Below are 18,456 nucleotides of genomic sequence, written 5' to 3'. Positions count from 1 at the left end.
TGGTTTGAAGGAAAATGCAAGGAAAGGAAGGGAAAAGTAGATAAGGTGATCATGTTGTATGGAACCTTTACAATCCTTGTATTGGTTTCCCTACTTTTTCCTTCCTTTCCCTGCCTTTTCCTTCAAACCAAACATAGCCTAAGTGTGAGAGTTAGAGTCAGAAAATTAGTTATAGCTCCTAGTTCTTATTTATAGGTAAGGTCATATTGATGGGTGTGTTATGATACCTTGTAATGGTTCCATACATCGGGTCACAACACAATAAAGGCTAGGCTCATTAAAATGGTGATCACTTTGCCGAGTTTTACTCTAACATAGGTTTTCCTATTTTTCCCTACTTTTTTCTTCAAACCAAACACAGCCTAACGAGCTGAAGGCAAAGATCACAAAAACCTGCAAAATGACAATATTACCCTTCATATGTGCCACATGTCGGACAAGGATTTGATGGATAATTACTGCCATATCACATGCCCCCCAATTCCCAAGCCAAAGATTGAATAAAAAAAATATCCATAAATAATTAATAGTCCTTTAAATCTATCTTCCATCATATTTCATATGTCAATAATCATTTTCAAGATCCAGAATTTACGTTCAAATATCAGAAAAGGAAGCATTAAAACAAAATTTTACTTTTTTTTTATTTTATCAAAACTTTTCTACTTTTCAGCATTCAGAGTTCAGTGTTACCAAACAGCACCCAAAACGCCTTAAAGAGGCCAATGAGCAATTGAGCATGCGAGCCACTCTTGGGTTATTTACTGGAACACCCCCAATAATTTCAAAATTTTACTTAAAACCTATCTTGTAGTTTTTAACTTTTTATTTTACTAAAAAACCCCAACGAGTAGATTACCTCTGTCGATCATCCAAACGATGTCTAACGAACCAGAGTAGAGAGGGAAAGTAAAAGAAGCAATCAGCAGTAGAATCGTACTCAGAACAGAAAAGTTCAGGGATCTAGTAGTACATGATGCTACAATTCGTTGGCTGTAGCTTTGATCTACGGTTCTGATTATTCTATATCGATGTTGCTCTCGTTGATTTCATGCACGTGTTGGAAGGTGGGACCCGACCTACGCAAACCCCACCATTCCAGCGATGACAGCAGGAGTGGGACTTGGTCACCCTGGGAGATGTATATCTTTTTATTTTTTGGGGAGATGTATATCACCTTCTCATCGCATAATTTGACAAATCATTCTCGAGTGAAATACAGACTTATCACTTTGTCGTTGAACTCCTCTCTCCCCACTTCCATCGTTCATTCTCTGTCTAGGGTTTCTGCAATCTTCTCTTTTCCTTCTCTCTTCTCTACGTCGAAGCAGCTCTTCTTCAGATCTTACCCCCACTCTTCTCTGTTTCTATCGAGGTACGTCTCTGCATTTCTGGGTTTTTTTCTCTGTAAATATCTTATCTTCCCAATTATGTAAATATCTTTTCCTTTTGATATTGTACTCATTGTTTTGAGGATTTCCTGACATCAAAAGGAGTTTGAATTTTTGCAGTGTTTTGCCTGTTTTGGGTTTTCTTTCTTGATTTTGGAATTCTTGATTGTGGCAGATGTGTTGTACAGTTCTTTTCTTGTAATTACGTGATTCTGATGAAATGGGTTCTTGTTATTTAACCCATCTCTTGCTTTTTTTTTTTAATTCCCATTAAAGGTTTTATCTGTGATTTGAAATTTGCATGCTGAAGATATGGGTGTTTTCTGGTCGGTTGCTGTAGATATGGATTTGTTCTGTTCAATTGTTTAGGATTTCAATCGTCAACGCGTATCACATCAAAGTGGGTTGATTTTCTGGTTCATTTATAAGAAAAAACCATGGGTTCTCTCTCAGTTCCTTTTTCTTCTTTACTCTCTTGCTCAAAGACTAACCTCGTGTTTTATGTCAGTTTCAATGTTTGATGCCTATTTCTTTTTACTGTGTAAATTGGTAGCTTTCGGGTGGTCTTGGAAAGAAAGGAAGAAAGGAAGTAATTGTGTGTACAGGGTGAGTTCGGTGTTTTGTCTCAGGAATTTCGGTGGCAAATACTCACAGAGAGAAGTAAAGGATGTCGAGCGGAGGAAACACTCATTGGTGTTACATATGCAGGCGGTTTGTAAGAATCCGTGGGCTAGATACAGTATGCCCTCTTTGTGATGGTGGTTTTGTTCAGGAAATCGATGAGATGGAGGGCATTGGATCTATGGGTTTCTTTGGTTCGGATGCTCATGACGATCATGACCAGAGGAATGCTTTTATAGAAGAAGCTCTCTCAGCCCTGAGCATGATGAGGCAAAGATTCGCAGGGAGAAACCATGATCTTGACACAAGAGGGAGGTCTGCTATGGTTCCTGAACACAGTATGGGATTTGGTCAATGTCCTTTCTTCTTATTTCGTGGTCAGATCCCTGTGGGGAGGTTTGAAAATGGTGAAATTGAGGACTTCTTCAATGGAGGTCAAGGAGTTGGGATGAGGCGGTCTAATGTGAGCCATTACTTCATTGGCCCGGGACTGGATGAACTGATAGAGCAACTAACAATGAACCTCAATAGGCGGGGGCCACCCCCTGCATCTCAGTCTGCCATTGATGCAATGCCCACAATAAAGATCACAAACAGGCATCTGCGCACTGATTCACATTGCCCTGTCTGTAAAGATAGGTTTGAGTTGGGTTCCGAAGCACGGCAGATGCCATGTAACCATATTTATCACTCTGACTGTATTGTCCCATGGTTAGTTCAGCACAATTCGTGCCCTGTCTGCCGCCATGAATTGCCTCCACAAGGATCTAGTAATGCTCGTAGTAGTCAAAATTCAAGCAGTGGCAACAGAAGCAGCAGTACTAGTAATAATTCCAGTGGCAGGGAAAATGGTGGGGAGAGTCATGGAAGGCGTAATCCATTCTCTTTCTTATGGCCTTTCCGCTCATCGCATTCGAACTCTCAACATGGTGAATCAGGCGGAAGCAGCTCAACAGCCATCCGTGAGGACAATCACCAGATGAATTATTCTGGATTCCCTTTTGATTATTAAGGCTGCGCTTCAACTATCATTTACTTCCTTCTCCTTGTTGTTTGGTCATAACACCTCTCCAATTAATCTATGTAAATTTTCTTGGAGTGAAAGCGGTGAGACCTTAAGTGCCGGAAGCATATATCTAGATGTAATTTGATGATCTCTGTCTCTACCTTCACTTAATGTAAATGATGTGATCTTTTTAAGTGGCTTGCTCATGATAATTCCCAGCAAAATAGATTTTTTTTTTTTTCGTTTCCAAATAAAATAGCTTTTTTTATACTTTCTAGCACTTGCATTGGTGACTTATGTTGATGTAATCAAGGTTGTTGGTTCTACTGCTGCTGTTAGAGTTTGCATGGTTTCTGGATGTAGTTGATGCCTATTTTATCAGTCTATTTTCTGCTACTTCACTTCTATGGAATTGGAATGTAATCATTGTTGCATGTTTAAGGGACTCGTATGGAAAGGAGAGAAGATTTCCAATGTTACTCAACAGGTAGGGCAGAAAAACCATTTATGTCAATAGAATAACTACCAAATAACTACATGAAGTAAAGGCTGACAATAGAATAAGTTACCTTTATAGCAGGACTGAGCTATGAGAAAGAAGCAATTCTTTTCTTATTGGTTCTTTGTTGAAGTAATTTTTTCCCTTGTTTTTTCTCCATTGCATTGGCTTCAAGAAATGAACACCAGCCTAACTGAGCATTCTGTTGGTGGGAAGCCATTTTTTTTCTAGCCTGGTTGCTTTGTTGCTTGTATTCCCCCCCCCCCCCCCCCCCTTTCTTTCATTTTAATACATTGATATCCCATACCAAGACACTCATATAGGTAAAGAAAATATCTGTAAAAGTAAAGGTTCAGCTTTCCTTAGCCATAACTAACTACACAACCTCAGAGCATCAGAAATCATACTACTTCCATCTTACCCTACGTCCTACCACTCTGAGTACCTTCTATATGCATGACTGGAGGTATGATAAAATGTTTTGATTTTCTCCTCATTTCATTCTTCTCTGGAGGAGAATTTATCATTCTATCCTGCTTCTCTTTTCTAATGCAATCAAAGAGACAGATGGCCCTAATGCAAGAAGAGGTGTTACTAATTATTTAGTTAGTTAGTTTGTCAGTCCCAGGCTTCCATCCTGATAAGATTCATTTGATAATTAGTCATCCTTCCTGTTTCTTGCCGTAATGGAAATTATCCATAGGGTCCGGCTGTCTGACTATGAAACCTTGCTTAGCTGTGCTGCACTCTAGATTTTGTTGAAATGCTTTGTGTAGGTCCTGGGAAGTTGCTGGCCCAGATTACCTGGGTTGGCATTGGAAGAGGAAGGATTTCATTTGATTTGATCTGGTGCTGTTAAGCAATTAAATTTGTCAGGGTACAAATAGCTCATGCCGACACAACCACAATATGCTGTGCCAGAGTTGCAACTGAGAACCTTATTCTGCATGTCTCTGAAGACTGGCAACCACAATTTTATGAAAGTGGCTAACTCAAGCTTTTTCGACAAACAATTCAATTACTTGTTTGTGATGATTGGGTCCAGTGTTTTTGAACCGTCGTTGATCGGGATAGTCGGACCATTAGACCCTGAAACTATTCAGGCAACCGGTTCTGTTTCACCCTTAATCTGTTTTTGTTGCCTCTGTTTCACCCTTAAATCTGTTTTTTGGTCAAAAAGCGTTGATTTGGTCAGCGATTCACTGGCCAGGGTGGTCAAATCATTGATCCATTGGACTCAGATAACGATTTGTTGCTGTTTTTTGTTTTAATTATATTCTCTATTAATTCTTTTGCTGGGGTTTTGAACGGAGAAAATCAATCAAAAGTTCCGGCTGAGAAAATTTGAAACCCTTCAGTGCCCTCAAAAGTGAATGTTTTGGTTTGGGAAGCTGTTCTGAATAGATGTTTTAGGAAAGATTCCCTGATTAGGAGGGGTGTGCAGATTCAGGACCTGCTATGTTGTTCTATGTGGCCAAGGGGCCTGGGGCTTCAATGCCACTAAGTTGGCGAGGTGCATTTGGAGTGTCTTGCCTGCAGCCATTTCATGCACAGTAGAAGCTTATAAAGCTTCTGATGTAGATTGTTTGATTGCCTTTTGCTTTCGGCAAGCTCATTTCCTGGGTGGCTGCGGCCGAGGGTCTTCAAAATTCAGTCCTCTATTCTCAGTTGAGATTCAGGGACCTCCTTGAATTATGATGGTTTAGTGTGTTTTGCTCCTTGTCTTGGGGGCTTTGATTGTAATCTAGTGCTCCATGAATAAAATTGTATCTTATTTTTCCCAAAAAAAAAAATCACTGACCCAGGAGATCAAACCATTGATCCGTTTGACTCAGATAACGAGTTTTTGCTGTTTTTTGTTTTAATTATTTTTTATTTTTTACTATTTTAAATTGAAATGGACTATTCATTCAAACCGGACGGTTGAACTGGTGAATAAAACGGTTCTGATTCCAGGTCGATTTTTAAAATATTGCTCGGGCCTGCAATGTGTAATCCATCAGCTTTTCTTTAATATCCAAAAAAACTGCTCGCCCCTATCGCCCACAATATGAGAATGATACTACATCAGAACATTTTGTTTTCTTTTATTAACTTCCATTAATTCCAATTCTCTCCTATTAACTTTTAACATAACTATTTGCTCACCATTATACTCCCCTAACCCTTTCTTTTCTCATTTACTTGGCCATTAAGTTCTTGTAATGAACTTTTGCTATATAATTTTTATAATATAAAAACTACAAGTAAGAGGAATCAAACTTGGGTTTTGGTGGGATCGAATGACAACTAATACATCATTTATACCACACTTAATTACTTGGTATAATTATATGGATCATAAGTTTTAGGCATTTTCTCTTCTTAATGCCAGGTCAATCAAAACAATCAATTATTAAAAGTTTTATACTTGTAAATATTAATAAAAAACTATGTTGAGTTTCTATCATTTTTCAAGTGTGTTTCATAGTTCACACATCGTATAAATTATTGAAATATTGTTTTCTATGTTTATATGCCTTATATGATCATCAAGGACTTAGGTTTTGTGTTATTAATGTATTTTCTGAAATTTACTTAATTTTTCTTAGGGGACATTCTTTTTTTGGATTTTGAGAGGGGAAAAGTTGGTCAATGAGATTTTGTTTCCCATTGACCAAGAATCCCATGTTCATTTTTCATATGTATGTGGGGACCAGGGAAAATTTATTTTCTCCTAAGTGGGTAAATAACTTTACCACCTAGAGGGAAAGTTGTTAACACTTGAATGGGACAAAAATGCCCCTTTTAATAATGATTTTTTATGGCTAAAATGATCATTACCTTATTTACTTAGGAAATAAAAGAACATGGGTAAATGCACTTACCCTGATAAATGTTTCCAAGAAAAAGTTACTCGGGTAATTGCATTTACACAGGTAAGTATCTTAACCAAAAAGCGAATAGGGCATTAATGTATTCATGGGCATCTTAATTTTTCCACTGTATCCATACTTATCCAAACGCATCCTGTACACAAGACACTACAGCTGCACATCAAGAACGAAAGAGTAAGGTGCATTGATGGAAAGTAAACTGAGGAGTTGTAATATGTAGCTTTCTGATTTGCCATTCAAGTTCAGACAGAAAAGTGTTCCTGAAAGCCTCTCAAATTAATGAACATTACATGGCATCGAGTAGGGACCAGCACATGTTTTACATGTGATTAATGAATTGAGTAAATTATAGATAAGTACTTTGCACTTGTACTTGGGATTAGTGACATCTAAGAGTCCGAACTTTCAAATGGGGCATTTTACTACCCTTAACTTTTAGAAATATATACTTGAGTCCAGTTCTGTTAAAGTTATGTTTGGTGATTAAGTGGTTGTTAGCAAGTGTTTATTTTAACAATCACTTAAGGTTGTTTGGTGACCTATTTATCAAATTATTGAAGATTTTTGATAACCTAGTATTCCCACAAGTGCTTATTTTCTTATAAATGACACTTTTATCCCTCATTTCACCCACACAAATGATCAAAGTGGTAGGTGGAGGGAGCCTTACCTATCATTGCCAGCACGTTTCAGGTAAGGTTTCGGTTGAAGATTTCAGATTTGGGGTAATACACACATGAAACATCTCAAATTGCAAAAAATGTCAAAAAAAAAATTGAAATGGGAACGAAGATTATTGGCTAGAATTGAAAAACACTACCCACCGATCGATTTTTCGTATTCAAAGTCGTCGCCGGTCACCCTCTGATATCTTGCCCTGTTTGAATGGGTTTTCTCCATTCATGGCGGCAGTTTGGGCATTATGAAATTTTTTTAAGGGATTGGACCACCCCAGATTTCAACAAGTGCTTAAAAAATTTTTTTCCCACTTAATGTGTAGTTTCAACACTTTTTTTAAGTACTTCTTACCAGTGAAATCAAACAGGGCCTAAAACTAGCATTACAATGAGGATAAAATTATAAAAATATCCATATTCAGATTTTCTTTTTGTTTTTCATTGTTTTTCGTAGCTCCATTGAAATGCTTTTATTCTTTGTTGAAAAAAAAGTACAGAGATGGTTTAAGATGAAAAGAAAGGAGTAAAACAAAAGTTTTGCCTTCAAATTCAACATATATGATTCAAAATAGGTAGATCATTTGAAGGTGAAAAGTTGAAAGCAGACTTTAGTATGGGCTTTTTTTGTAATTTTATGTCATTCTAGTGTCAGTTTTAACAGACTTGGACTTAAGTTTATATTTCTAAAAGTCCAGGGTAGTAAAATGCAAGGCTCAAAATATCAATACACCGGTAGGGGCATATCAGGCGATATCGATACCTTTTTTTTTTTACTTTCAGGGGGAGCGGTTTAGGGCTCCTCCACCCCCTGAACCAGTCAGACCCCCAATACATCCATTGTAGGGGCGTATCAAAAAGGTCCTAGAATGATACGTATCGGCCAATATGGGCCGATATGTGTCGATACTTTAAACCTTGATAAAATGTCCCGTTTGAAAGTTCGGACCCTTAAGTATCACTACCCCCAAAGTACAAAGTACCTATATTCTACTATAATGAATTCATAGTTTTATATTCATGTCAGTTTATTCTACACTTAAGAATCAAACAATGGTTAATTTCTTTAAAAATGTTTAATTTTTATTAAAAAGTAGTGAATCATACATTGATTAAATCCAAATCTAATATGAAAAGAATGAATTTAGGTTTTTAATAATTGGGATGAACTTGGATGCGGCTAGATACAACTACAATTAGGTTGTTTTTGGTACTATTCGTGTTTCAATCTGCAATGTTTTGACTTGGAACAGCATCGTTTATGATTGAAACATAAAAACCGCTTTTTGTATTGGAATCCTGTTTGGTAAGAAATGTGTTTTTTCATCTGTGTCAAGTGTCAACACCACCACATCAGCCATGATGTTAAGACTTTGATTTCCTAAAGCAGGAAACATCAAATTGATATTTCTTGAAACACCCCCTTACATGAATTTCATGAAAAGTATTTTACGACAGTTTTAACTCAAAATAGGTACCAAACAGCCCTTTCGTTGTATTCGATTGTTTTGTAGATACATGGGAAAATCTATGATACAAGAAATATATAATATGGAAAAAATTTTGACCAATCAAAACTCACCCATGAATTTTGATAAATAATTCCTGATTCGTTATCATGCTTATGATTCCAGTTTATCGGTCGATTGTTTTTCAGATATCATATCTTTTCCATATCATAGTCGAAACCGTAAACATATAGTTTCAATGTTTCTAGTGATTTAAATATAGAAAGCGTATGAAAAGGTTGTTCTTCTGCAACAAGAAAAGGATGTATGTGAATTAAGTCAAGTCAAGCACATAGAAAACTCAAAGCAAACAAAACATACAAGATAAGATGGCTTAGAATATTGAGTGGTTGTATATCTGACAAACGAATATGACATGGCACCAAAAGCCATATCTTATACACATAAAAACCTCCACACTGAAACACTCCACAGATTGTCAAAGGACCAAGTTGGACCAGGCCGACATCATCCCAGGTAAGACTGGCCAGTCCATTCTCTCAATGAACCGGTTTTGGGTTGACCCCGTCCAAAGCAAAATCAATTTGGATGGATTGGATAGATCAGTAAGACATTGAATTGGACCAGTCCAGACTTAAATGGTCCAAAGTATTTATTGGATTGGATTGGACTGGACCTGTTCCATCCGTTATGAATTTATATTGGATTGAGTCAGATTGAACCAATATCCAATCCACTGATAGAAGATAAGAATACAGGTGTCAATGAATTAGGTTTGAGTTAGAATAAATCTAAATTAAAATCAATTTGAACAGATTGGACGGCCCAGACATTGAATTGGACCGTTCCAAAATGATCCAAAGTATTCATTGATTTGAATTGAACCTGGTCCGTTAAAATTTTAACAATTCCCAGATCCAAGCTCACCCAAGTTGCACCTCAATTTGAATTTGAGTTTTAGTCAAGTCAGTCCCGCTGGGTATATATGTACAACACCAGTTGATCGATACAAATTAGCATGCAACTGTTATTTGATGGTATTATAGTTGAAACAGGCATACCTTAGAAATAAACTGCATTGCATCTATAGCCGTGGTATATAGGAGGCTGTTTGTAGAAAGTAGAAACCTTAAGGCTATTTTGGTTTGAAGGAAAAGGTAGGGAAAGGTAAGGAAACCTTTACAAACCTTGTATAGGTTTCCCTGTCTTTCCCTTCCTTTCCCTACATTTTCCTTCAAACCAAACATAGCCTAAATCGACATTTCTTGCTCTATAGAGGTGTAAAGTCTAATCATTCTAGCTGAAGTGACTCTTATATGTGTGCAATAATACATTTCACTCACCGATTTGTATTGATTAGCCCAAAACATTTCAGGTAAAAACAGCAAAGTTACTAAACACAACCTCTACGTTCAGACTCAGATGGTCAGACCAACTAATACTCAGCATTCTGCAACTGAAATTTAACTGTGTTCAAGCTACCCAAAAAAAAAAAAAAAAAATTCAAGCCACATTCAATTATACCCCTCGATGTTTTAAAACCGGATCAGGAATCGAAACTGTTTCGGCCACCGGTTTTCAGGTCAGCAGTTCGGCCATCCAATTTGAACAGATGGCCCGGCCAATTTAAAAAAAAAAGAAAGACTCATAAAATAATTAAATTAAAAAAGGTCAAAACTGTTGTCCAGGTTGAACAGGTCGATGGTTTGACCACCCAGGTCAGAAAATTGCTAACTAAGTCAACGGCTTTTTGCCAAAGAATAGGTTAAGGGTGAAATGAAACCGAATACCTTGATGGTTCTTCGGAAGAATGATCTGATCGTCTGAATCAACGAGGGCTCCTAAAACCACTCCACTCTCAAAAGATATATCCACTGCTAAAATTGGGCGGTTTGATCTTTATGTAGCTAAGTTTCAGTTTTAGCTTAGTCATGGCCTCTGGCTAGATGACTTTCTGGCAAGGAAATTTAGGGTGATTAGAATCTTTCAAGTAGAGGCTCTTGTGAAAAGACTAAAATGCATTCACCTGATTGCCTTGTCAATCCCAATTCATTCAGTCAAGTTTCAGTAAGTTACTGCCCACATAGTTAGCTCATATAGGAGCTGACTTGGCTCGGCTCCAGCCACGTCATTGCCACATAGCTATAATGAGATAAGTAATTAAGAAACCTTTTCTTATCCAAATTATTGTTCTTTTCGGCATTTTTTTGATTGACTCCTCTTCTTGATGTGGCAATTGAAGTGCCTTACTCTGCATATGGCTCCAAGGATTTCTTTCTCACCTCCATGCTCTATCTCCTTACATGGCTGTTGATCTGTTGTTGAAAACATGACGCAAAGTATCAATCCTCTTAATATGCAAAAATCGCATTTCGAGAACTTCATTTAAAATTATTAAAATAGACTCATTTTTTATATTTAGAGAACCAATAATGCATTGAACCTGGATTGCCAAGTCTAACAAACAATTAGGTCTGTTGCCACCACAATTGATTGATGACCATGTAGAAAGAGATTCCTTATTGGACAAGATTTGGACATATTAGCCCTATACGCGGCAGGGAAAAAAGATCAACATGCAGCTATGATTTGCAAGATTTAGATATTTGCTTGAATTTTAGATATCTTTCTCTGCTCCGATTTGTTTCAATCTGAAAGCTATCTCTCTTGTTTCTACTTCTCAATATTGAAGGTTTTTGAAAAAAATAATATAGTATAGATATTGTTTGGTTAAAGATCTTATTTTAGGGTAAACTGCAAAAGAACACATAATACCAAGGACTTGTTTTCCAAGTTTTTTATTTTGAGAACCAAGTGGGCGTGCCATTTTGTTTTCAAAAACAAAAGCATACACATTTGACATGGCCAAACACTCCCTAAATTGTTTCTGAACCAAATGATTTTAATTTAATTTTAGAACTCATAACGAGAAGTCAGAACAATTCACGATTCACATTGGAGAACACATCTTACATTTTAAGGTCCTAAAAGGCTTTTTAATTCTTTATTTCAATATTTTCTTTTCTTTTCCTTTTTTCTTTTGAACTATTTTTTAGTAATAAGGTTTAAAAAAAAAACCTTCAAATTTGTTATCCTCGCTACTAAGGGTGTCAATTTTTGGATTGGACCCCATCCAGTCCAAAATCAATTTGGACAGATTGGATGGACCAACAAGATATATTGGATTGGACCAATCAAGTCCAAAATATTTATTAGAATGGATTGAACCTGATCCGTCCGTAACAAATTTATATTAGATTGAGTTGGATTAAACCAATATCTAGTCGATTGATATAAGATAAAAATATGCGTCAATGAACCGGATTTTGGTTGAAACCAATCTAAATCAAAATGAATTTGAACAGATTAGGCGATTCAGACGTTGAATTGGAGAATATTCATTGGTTTGAATTGGACCTGATCCATTTATAATGGACTCAGATTGGACTGGATCGGATTGGACCAAATCCAGTCCAATTGACACCCCTAGACTCACTACCTCACAAGCTTCTCCCAATACCATAATACTTGGAACTTGGATGTGCATTGCGCAATATAAAAAACACAGATCAAACAAGTTCAGTAAAATTTAGAGGGTGAAGTGACGACCAAGAAGCTGGGCCTGCCACACACACTTGCAGAGACCCTGCGTCCACATGGGCAAAGCCAAACCAATCATCAAAGGCTAATAAAAGAGGTTTCCTCGCTAGATGCTCCTGATTACGTCTACAAATTATACCCACTTAACCACTTTTGGGTGCACACACCTCGAGATTAATCTGCGGTAATCCTTCAAGCCTTCAGGGCCCAACTTCCACCCGTCGTGCATCAGTGTATAGATTAATCCTGCAACAACCAAGTGGATAATGCATGCCGTGAAAGATGAAAAGTGAATTGCAACAACCTACTCACGAGCAGGTTTAAAATTTCGGCCTCGGATCAGGCATATTGTATCGTTTCGTTAGGGTTCTTAATTTCTCATACACCTGTTTACAGATGCCTCAGAAACCCGTTCGTTTCGTTATGGATTCCAACCATCTTTAGTTGAACTCAGTTTTCAAGCATAATCCACAGGAGCATGCCAGAAATATACCAAGACCCTTCTATTCATTTTTTTCTCCTTCCACGTCAAAATCTAGGACACCAAAATAACCATGACAGATGAAAAGTGAATTGCTTGTTTACTACTAGTACAACACAAGTAAACAAGAAAAGTGAAAGAGAAGATGAAAAAAAAATGTAGAGTGATTTCTAACCACACAATCTGTAGGGGAAAAGGCATAAATAGGAAAATGCTTACACGTCACACAGTGGAGACAAACAGGGTGGGCTATTAATTTGTTAGCTCCATGATGGCAGACACAATATCCCCATCAGCAGCTTTGAGAGCTTTCACAGCCTTCGACCTAGAGACTCCAGCTTGTGTCATCACCAACTCTATGTCCTTGGGTTCCACACCTGTCTCGTCGACCTCTTCATCCTCCTGAGCCATGGCCGATGATTCAGGCTTAGATACAACATGGCTTAGATCAGGAGCCTTGAACTGCTCTGCAGCTTGTGTCTGTAACTGTGAGCTCAAGTCCTCAATCTTTGCCTCCCCAAAAACAACATATGTGTCTGATGTAGGGCTCTTGAAAACATCTGGCTTTGAAATCACAAATAGAATCTGAAAGAAAGAGGCGAAAGGGATTTGTTCAATTGAAATTTGTAAAAGCTAAATGCAGAATGTTCATAATATTAAAGGCAGGAGAACCAAACAAGCCGGAGAGGGACAATAACACACATTCTTGCTTTTCTTGACAGTCACACGGCTGACACCTGGGATGGGCTTCATTCCAAGCTTCAACATTGCTTTGCGACTCTTCTTCTCACTTCTGCTCTGCTTTGACCTACCACTAGCATCTCCTTGCTGACCTGCAAACACAAGTTGAAAGTCCAAACGCTTAAATAACAGGTTTCAAAGAACACTACTGAAAATATCAGGTCCTAGGTCACCACTTACAAGAATCATCAAAAAGTGTTGTGAGGTTAACAAAACCAAGTAAATCAATTCCATAATTGTCAACTATACCAATCAGCATGCACATTAATTGAAAAATAGCAATTATTTTTACTAAGAACGTTAAACTTCCTCTCAAAACATAGCAAATCATCATATCTAAAAATCAATAGTAAATTTAAATTAATTTCAATATTTTCAAAAAAAATAATACTAATATAATAGCATTTAACAGAATGATTCAGCAACTAAAGAAGGCTATAATTCTATATGATAAACATTTAAGATAGAAAGTAAATGAGGAATAGAACAAGGGTGGAGCCACTGTTTTATTGTAGGAGATAGAACAGGGGAAAAAAAAAAAAGAAAAGCTGTTTATCCTTCTCTTCTTTCCTACTTTTCTCTTCTCAAAGCACTTGGGTCTTTCAAATTGCAATAGTAAAACTTCAATAAAAATCATAAAGATATAAATAATACATAATATAATGCATCAACATACGTATCAATAAGAACTAGCCATAGTAATGACATCATAACAAGGCACCTGCTTTGTGATTTGTCACCTAGGCAGGCACCTTATTGCCTAAAGGGCACCTTGCTGCTACAAGTCAAGGTGTTTAGGCGAGGCAATGGTGCAATGCCTTGACAACAATGATTAAATCGATATAGTTTTCCCAACAAACATTACAGGTCCATGCTCATAACATCACAACAATAATAACGAAATGTCCAATATTGGACATTAACTGACCTTCAGCATCATCTTCATCCTTGTCATCATCATCCTCATCCTCATCATCATCTTCTTCTTCTTCATCTTCAACCACAGGCTCATCTGGCTGCAATAAAGATACTCAAAGTTTAGCAACTCCACACTGGAGATTTTTCTTTCTGACTGCAATAAAGGAGGTCATATATCAGTTGCAGAGAAGGCAATGATAATATAAATAGAAGTAAAACCCTATGATAACCTCGAAAAAGTACACCAACATGCCAAATAAAGTTTCTTGTGGTAACCCATGAGAAAAAAAAGCCTATAATGTTATTCTTGTAAAAATGGATACAAATGCCACTACAAAAGCAAAGGAAAAGGAGGGAGAGAGGTCTTAAGGGAGTGGAATTCTTATTTGCTTCTTAAATGAAGGATACAAGTGTCTGAAGCACCCCAATGGTGGTGGAGATGTAATCAATATTATACCAAGGCTCGTATTTTTTATTCAGGCTGACACTCAACCTGATCCTGTCAGTGAAATGCTCCGAAGACAGGAAGTTGGTCAAGCAGGTAAACTACAGAGTTAGGATTTACGTGTTTTCAAAACTCACCATTATTGCCTTCCTAAGACGTACTTACCAATAATTCGTCGAAGTCAAAACAGACATCTACAGAATAACACAAGAAATTATAAAACTAATACTATTATAAATGCCAATCTACCATTTTTTAATACAACACATGGTTTACGACCTTCCCCAAGCAAGCATCGCCACAAAGATGAATGCAGTAGGACACCCCCGATAACTCCTCATGTTAAGAATTTATCCCAGAAAAAAAATGAAATATTATGTAAAATTGTATAAACAAATCACTAGATTATAAACCACTAAACCACAAGCAAAATGGACCAATCTCTACCACCTCACTCTCCTTTCCATAACAAACAATGTAATCTAACTACTTACCAAGACCGAATAAAAAGCATCATAAGTCAACCAATCATTGCTGATGATGAAGCCAAAGACAATAATTGAAACCACATAACTTATTTTTTCCCAACATCATATGAGAATCAAGCACCACTCCATTACTTCTATGTGTGAATCCTCCTCAATCTCCCCCTTGTTATGAAGTGCCAAACCAAGGTAATGGCAAAACAGGATTCAAGTAGCCGACCCCATATAGTTGAGATGAGGCAGATGAAGATGATGATGTAGGAACTCTCACGCACATGGAGAGAGGAGAGAGAGAGGGGGGGGATGAAAACAATTTGAGATCTCAAAACACAATAAGCAACAAATGGATATGGATGCAAGAGTCTTAAAAGTATGAGGTGCAAGACAAGCACAAGGGCTACTTATCAAAAAAGGGAAAAAAAGGACAAGCACAAGGGCTTTTTTGTGCCCTAGGCACAAGGTGCAAAGTAAAGCACGTTCCCAGATGAAGCAAGGTGCAAATTTAAAAAAGACAACAAAGAAGAAAAAATTCATAAACACATAAAAACATGCAAACCTGGATTTCAACGGAAATTAATTGTTTTAAAAAGGCCTATTAGCTTAATTAATATTTTTATGTAAAACAAATTCAAATTCAGAGTGAGACCAAACAGATGTGGATCGTACTAAAATGCCTCAAGGACTCAACAATTCAAGCATGGGAAACTCCTTATATATTTGTTCGTTACTAGAATCTAGATGCATCACTTCAAGTAGCTTGTGTGATGTTAGACACATTGGGTTCCTAGTCCTAAAATGATCAAGGATAGCACTCTCCAACTGAACCTTGTTCCCATATATACATATGGAGGTTGGCATTGTACTTTGGTCACAATTTATTCTATTTTAGTGTCAGGAATCAGATATCTGTTACAATTTTTATCCCTTCTTCGGCAGAAATGTTGCTACCAGAGCTCCTAGCTGCAAATGTATTCCAAACGTTTTTGTTTTGTACCTTTTGAAAGTTAATAGGCCATTACTGGTGAACTGGTGCACAAGCACCAATAAAAAGGTTATTTAGAAGTTAGTGTGGCAGTACAATGGTGCAAAACACAAGAGAATGTAGAAAAAAAAAAGGAATCCAAGAAAGTAAGAGTGTAAGACTATGAAAAGGTGCCCCCTAAGTCGCATTTTGGTCCCAACAAGCCATTGCAGCCGTATGCCAGGAACATATTCCCATGAATGACAAAGGGAGATGTTCTAGATATGGGGCTGTAGTGGCTTATTGGCACAAGATCCAAGCTCCCTCGCCTGAGGTGCATGCCATGAGATGTTTCTCGCCTGTGTCCATAGGCACATCAGAAGCACACCTTTTAAAAACTGGATAGATGCTAAGCTATAGTTTTCCCTACATCCTATCATTATATCTATTGGAAATTCTATAGATTTGGCAAAACACAATTCTGTTGTACATCACTATCATTTGGCGATTGACCACTCACAGCTACGCCATTTACAAGGTTACAACTTTTTCACATCAACCTATCGCTCCATGTTTCAAAATTGCAAAAATTCAGTTATGCAACAGACATCTCACATTTCAACTTCTAAACCCAAAACTATCTATCACAAATTCACAGATAAAATTTATATCTATTCTGTTCAAAAACACGAATCCTACATAAAGCAAGGGGGATCCATCGTACAACAACGAAATTGAAGAATTCCAGCTGATACGCACTGTTCTAAGTCACTTAAGCACCAAAATAAACCATTTTAAGTAATTATGGTCTTGAGTTCTGATTAACCAACAGTACTAACAATGTTGACGAAGAAAACTGTAAAGATAGATTGATCATTAATTAAAAAAAAAAAAAAATAGGGCAGGCATGTTAAAGTGTCACTTCCATTTTGAAAGTCAATGAATACAAAAAACAAAAGTATAGGATTCAAACCACACAATGCTCAAAGAATAATTGAGGAATCGAGAGAGGGAGGGGGGACTTACCTCAATCTTTTGCTGTTCGAGATGAGCAGCAAGAAGCTCTTCTTGCTGCTGAGCAGTCATGGCGTTTAGGGGTTTTTTGTCCGTGTAAGTGTGAGAGAGAGAATCGTAGATACTGTAAAAACCCTAAAACCCCAAAACGCAGAGGCAAAGACGAAATCGGGGAGGGGAAACTTTTATAGCATGGTTTCACCATGTCGAAAATTCTAAATTGACATTGTCCTTTTCAGAAAATGGCCAATATGTCACAGGGATGGAACTGGGTACGGATTAACCACTAATAAGTCAGGAAGAAGAAGAGAGCTGATTAGCTGAAGTTGATAGCGGTTTAAGCGGATCAATCATTTTGCTCCAAACAAAACAAAATTGCATATACTCCACAATCACTCAATATCGCACTTGTACGTATGACTTGTGCCTAGCAAAATGATTGGTGATATAGTCTATGAAACCGTTATCAACTTTAGCAAGTTTACCTAAAGTAGGGATGTGTTAAGATTGAAGGTCTCTTTTTTGGTAAAACGAGAGATATATTAAATGTTTAAATTAGAGAAATAAATAAAACCATTAATGCGGTGTTTGGTATGGCTTCCATTTATTAAAAACTACAGTGCTATGTTATTGTTAGATCAGTATTTAATACCCATAAGTATTGATAAAAGTTGGGCATTGATTTATATGTACAACAACGGTTGAAAAAAGCTTCATTTCAATGCTTCTCCCAATGGTTAAGCGTTTATTCATTGTTCTGCTGATGCGATACCTACCGACATTTAGTTGCTAGTAAACAGTTTATCAAATATAAATATTTATTTAATAAATGAAAGATATACCAAACACATATGAAGTATATGAAGCGGTTCCAAGTGAGTCACACCTAACTAAGGTGGCACTGAGTAGCAGTGAATGGACCTCGGAATAAAGTGTTGCATTTTTAGTGGTTGGAGGTCGTTCGATTCTGCCTCTGAAGCATCATCCCTCCAAACACTTAAAAACCCTTGAAATAATTCAGTGATTGAATTACCTTTGAACGTTTTTGGAGGTAACAGGCGAAATCTCACTTCCGACCATGTCCTTGTATAAATTTTAAAAACCCAAAATCGGTCATTGCCTTCCTCCACCCTTTCATAACCGATAAATGTTCCCTGTTACGATGCTCATCTCTACGACATCATCATTGTACTGTACTCATTCTCCTCCTATTGGTCTCAATTCTCTATAGTTGATTCGGCTTTGATCGACGGTCCCAGGTACACCCATTCTCCA

The 18,456-nt window shown here is 37.2% G+C and overlaps 2 protein-coding genes across 2 annotated transcripts; one reads left to right on the top strand and one right to left on the bottom strand.

The window, feature by feature from the left end:
- The first annotated feature begins 1,134 nt into the window (after positions 1–1,134).
- On the top strand, positions 1,135–3,286 carry RHC1A (RING-H2 finger C1A). Its single transcript, XM_010253598.3, has 2 exons — positions 1,135–1,375; positions 1,945–3,286. The coding sequence occupies exon 2, from the start codon at positions 2,059–2,061 to the stop codon at positions 3,022–3,024; it is 966 nt and encodes a 321-aa protein (XP_010251900.1). The 5' UTR covers positions 1,135–1,375; positions 1,945–2,058; the 3' UTR covers positions 3,025–3,286.
- A 9,399-nt stretch (positions 3,287–12,685) lies between these two features.
- LOC104593640 (nascent polypeptide-associated complex subunit alpha-like protein) lies at positions 12,686–17,353 on the bottom strand. Its single transcript, XM_010253599.3, has 4 exons — positions 17,194–17,353; positions 14,287–14,374; positions 13,320–13,450; positions 12,686–13,202 (listed from the first exon to the last, which is right to left on the bottom strand). The coding sequence occupies exons 1-4, from the start codon at positions 17,251–17,253 to the stop codon at positions 12,870–12,872; spliced, it is 612 nt and encodes a 203-aa protein (XP_010251901.1). The 5' UTR covers positions 17,254–17,353; the 3' UTR covers positions 12,686–12,869.
- Between the last annotated feature and the right edge of the window lie 1,103 nt (positions 17,354–18,456).

Source organism: Nelumbo nucifera, chromosome 7, assembly GCF_055504915.1.
Source record: "Nelumbo nucifera cultivar China Antique chromosome 7, China Antique-T2T, whole genome shotgun sequence".
Lineage (NCBI taxonomy): Eukaryota > Viridiplantae > Streptophyta > Magnoliopsida > Proteales > Nelumbonaceae > Nelumbo > Nelumbo nucifera.
Note: the sequence above shows the minus strand (reverse complement) of the source record. Positions and strands in the feature narration are given on the sequence as shown.

Excerpts from the sequence above, each read along its gene's own strand:
- RHC1A (XM_010253598.3), top strand. The coding sequence starts at position 2,059 with ATGTCGAGCGGAGGAAACACTCATTGGTGTTACATATGCAGGCGGTTT.
- LOC104593640 (XM_010253599.3), bottom strand. The coding sequence starts at position 17,253 with ATGACTGCTCAGCAGCAAGAAGAGCTTCTTGCTGCTCATCTCGAACAG. Across the intron at positions 13,451-14,286 it reads GGATGAAGATGATGCTGAAG|GTCAGCAAGGAGATGCTAGT; the intron begins GTCAGTTAATGT and ends TTGTGTTTGCAG. Across the intron at positions 13,203-13,319 it reads CTGTCAAGAAAAGCAAGAAT|ATTCTATTTGTGATTTCAAA; the intron begins GTGTGTTATTGT and ends TCTTTCTTTCAG.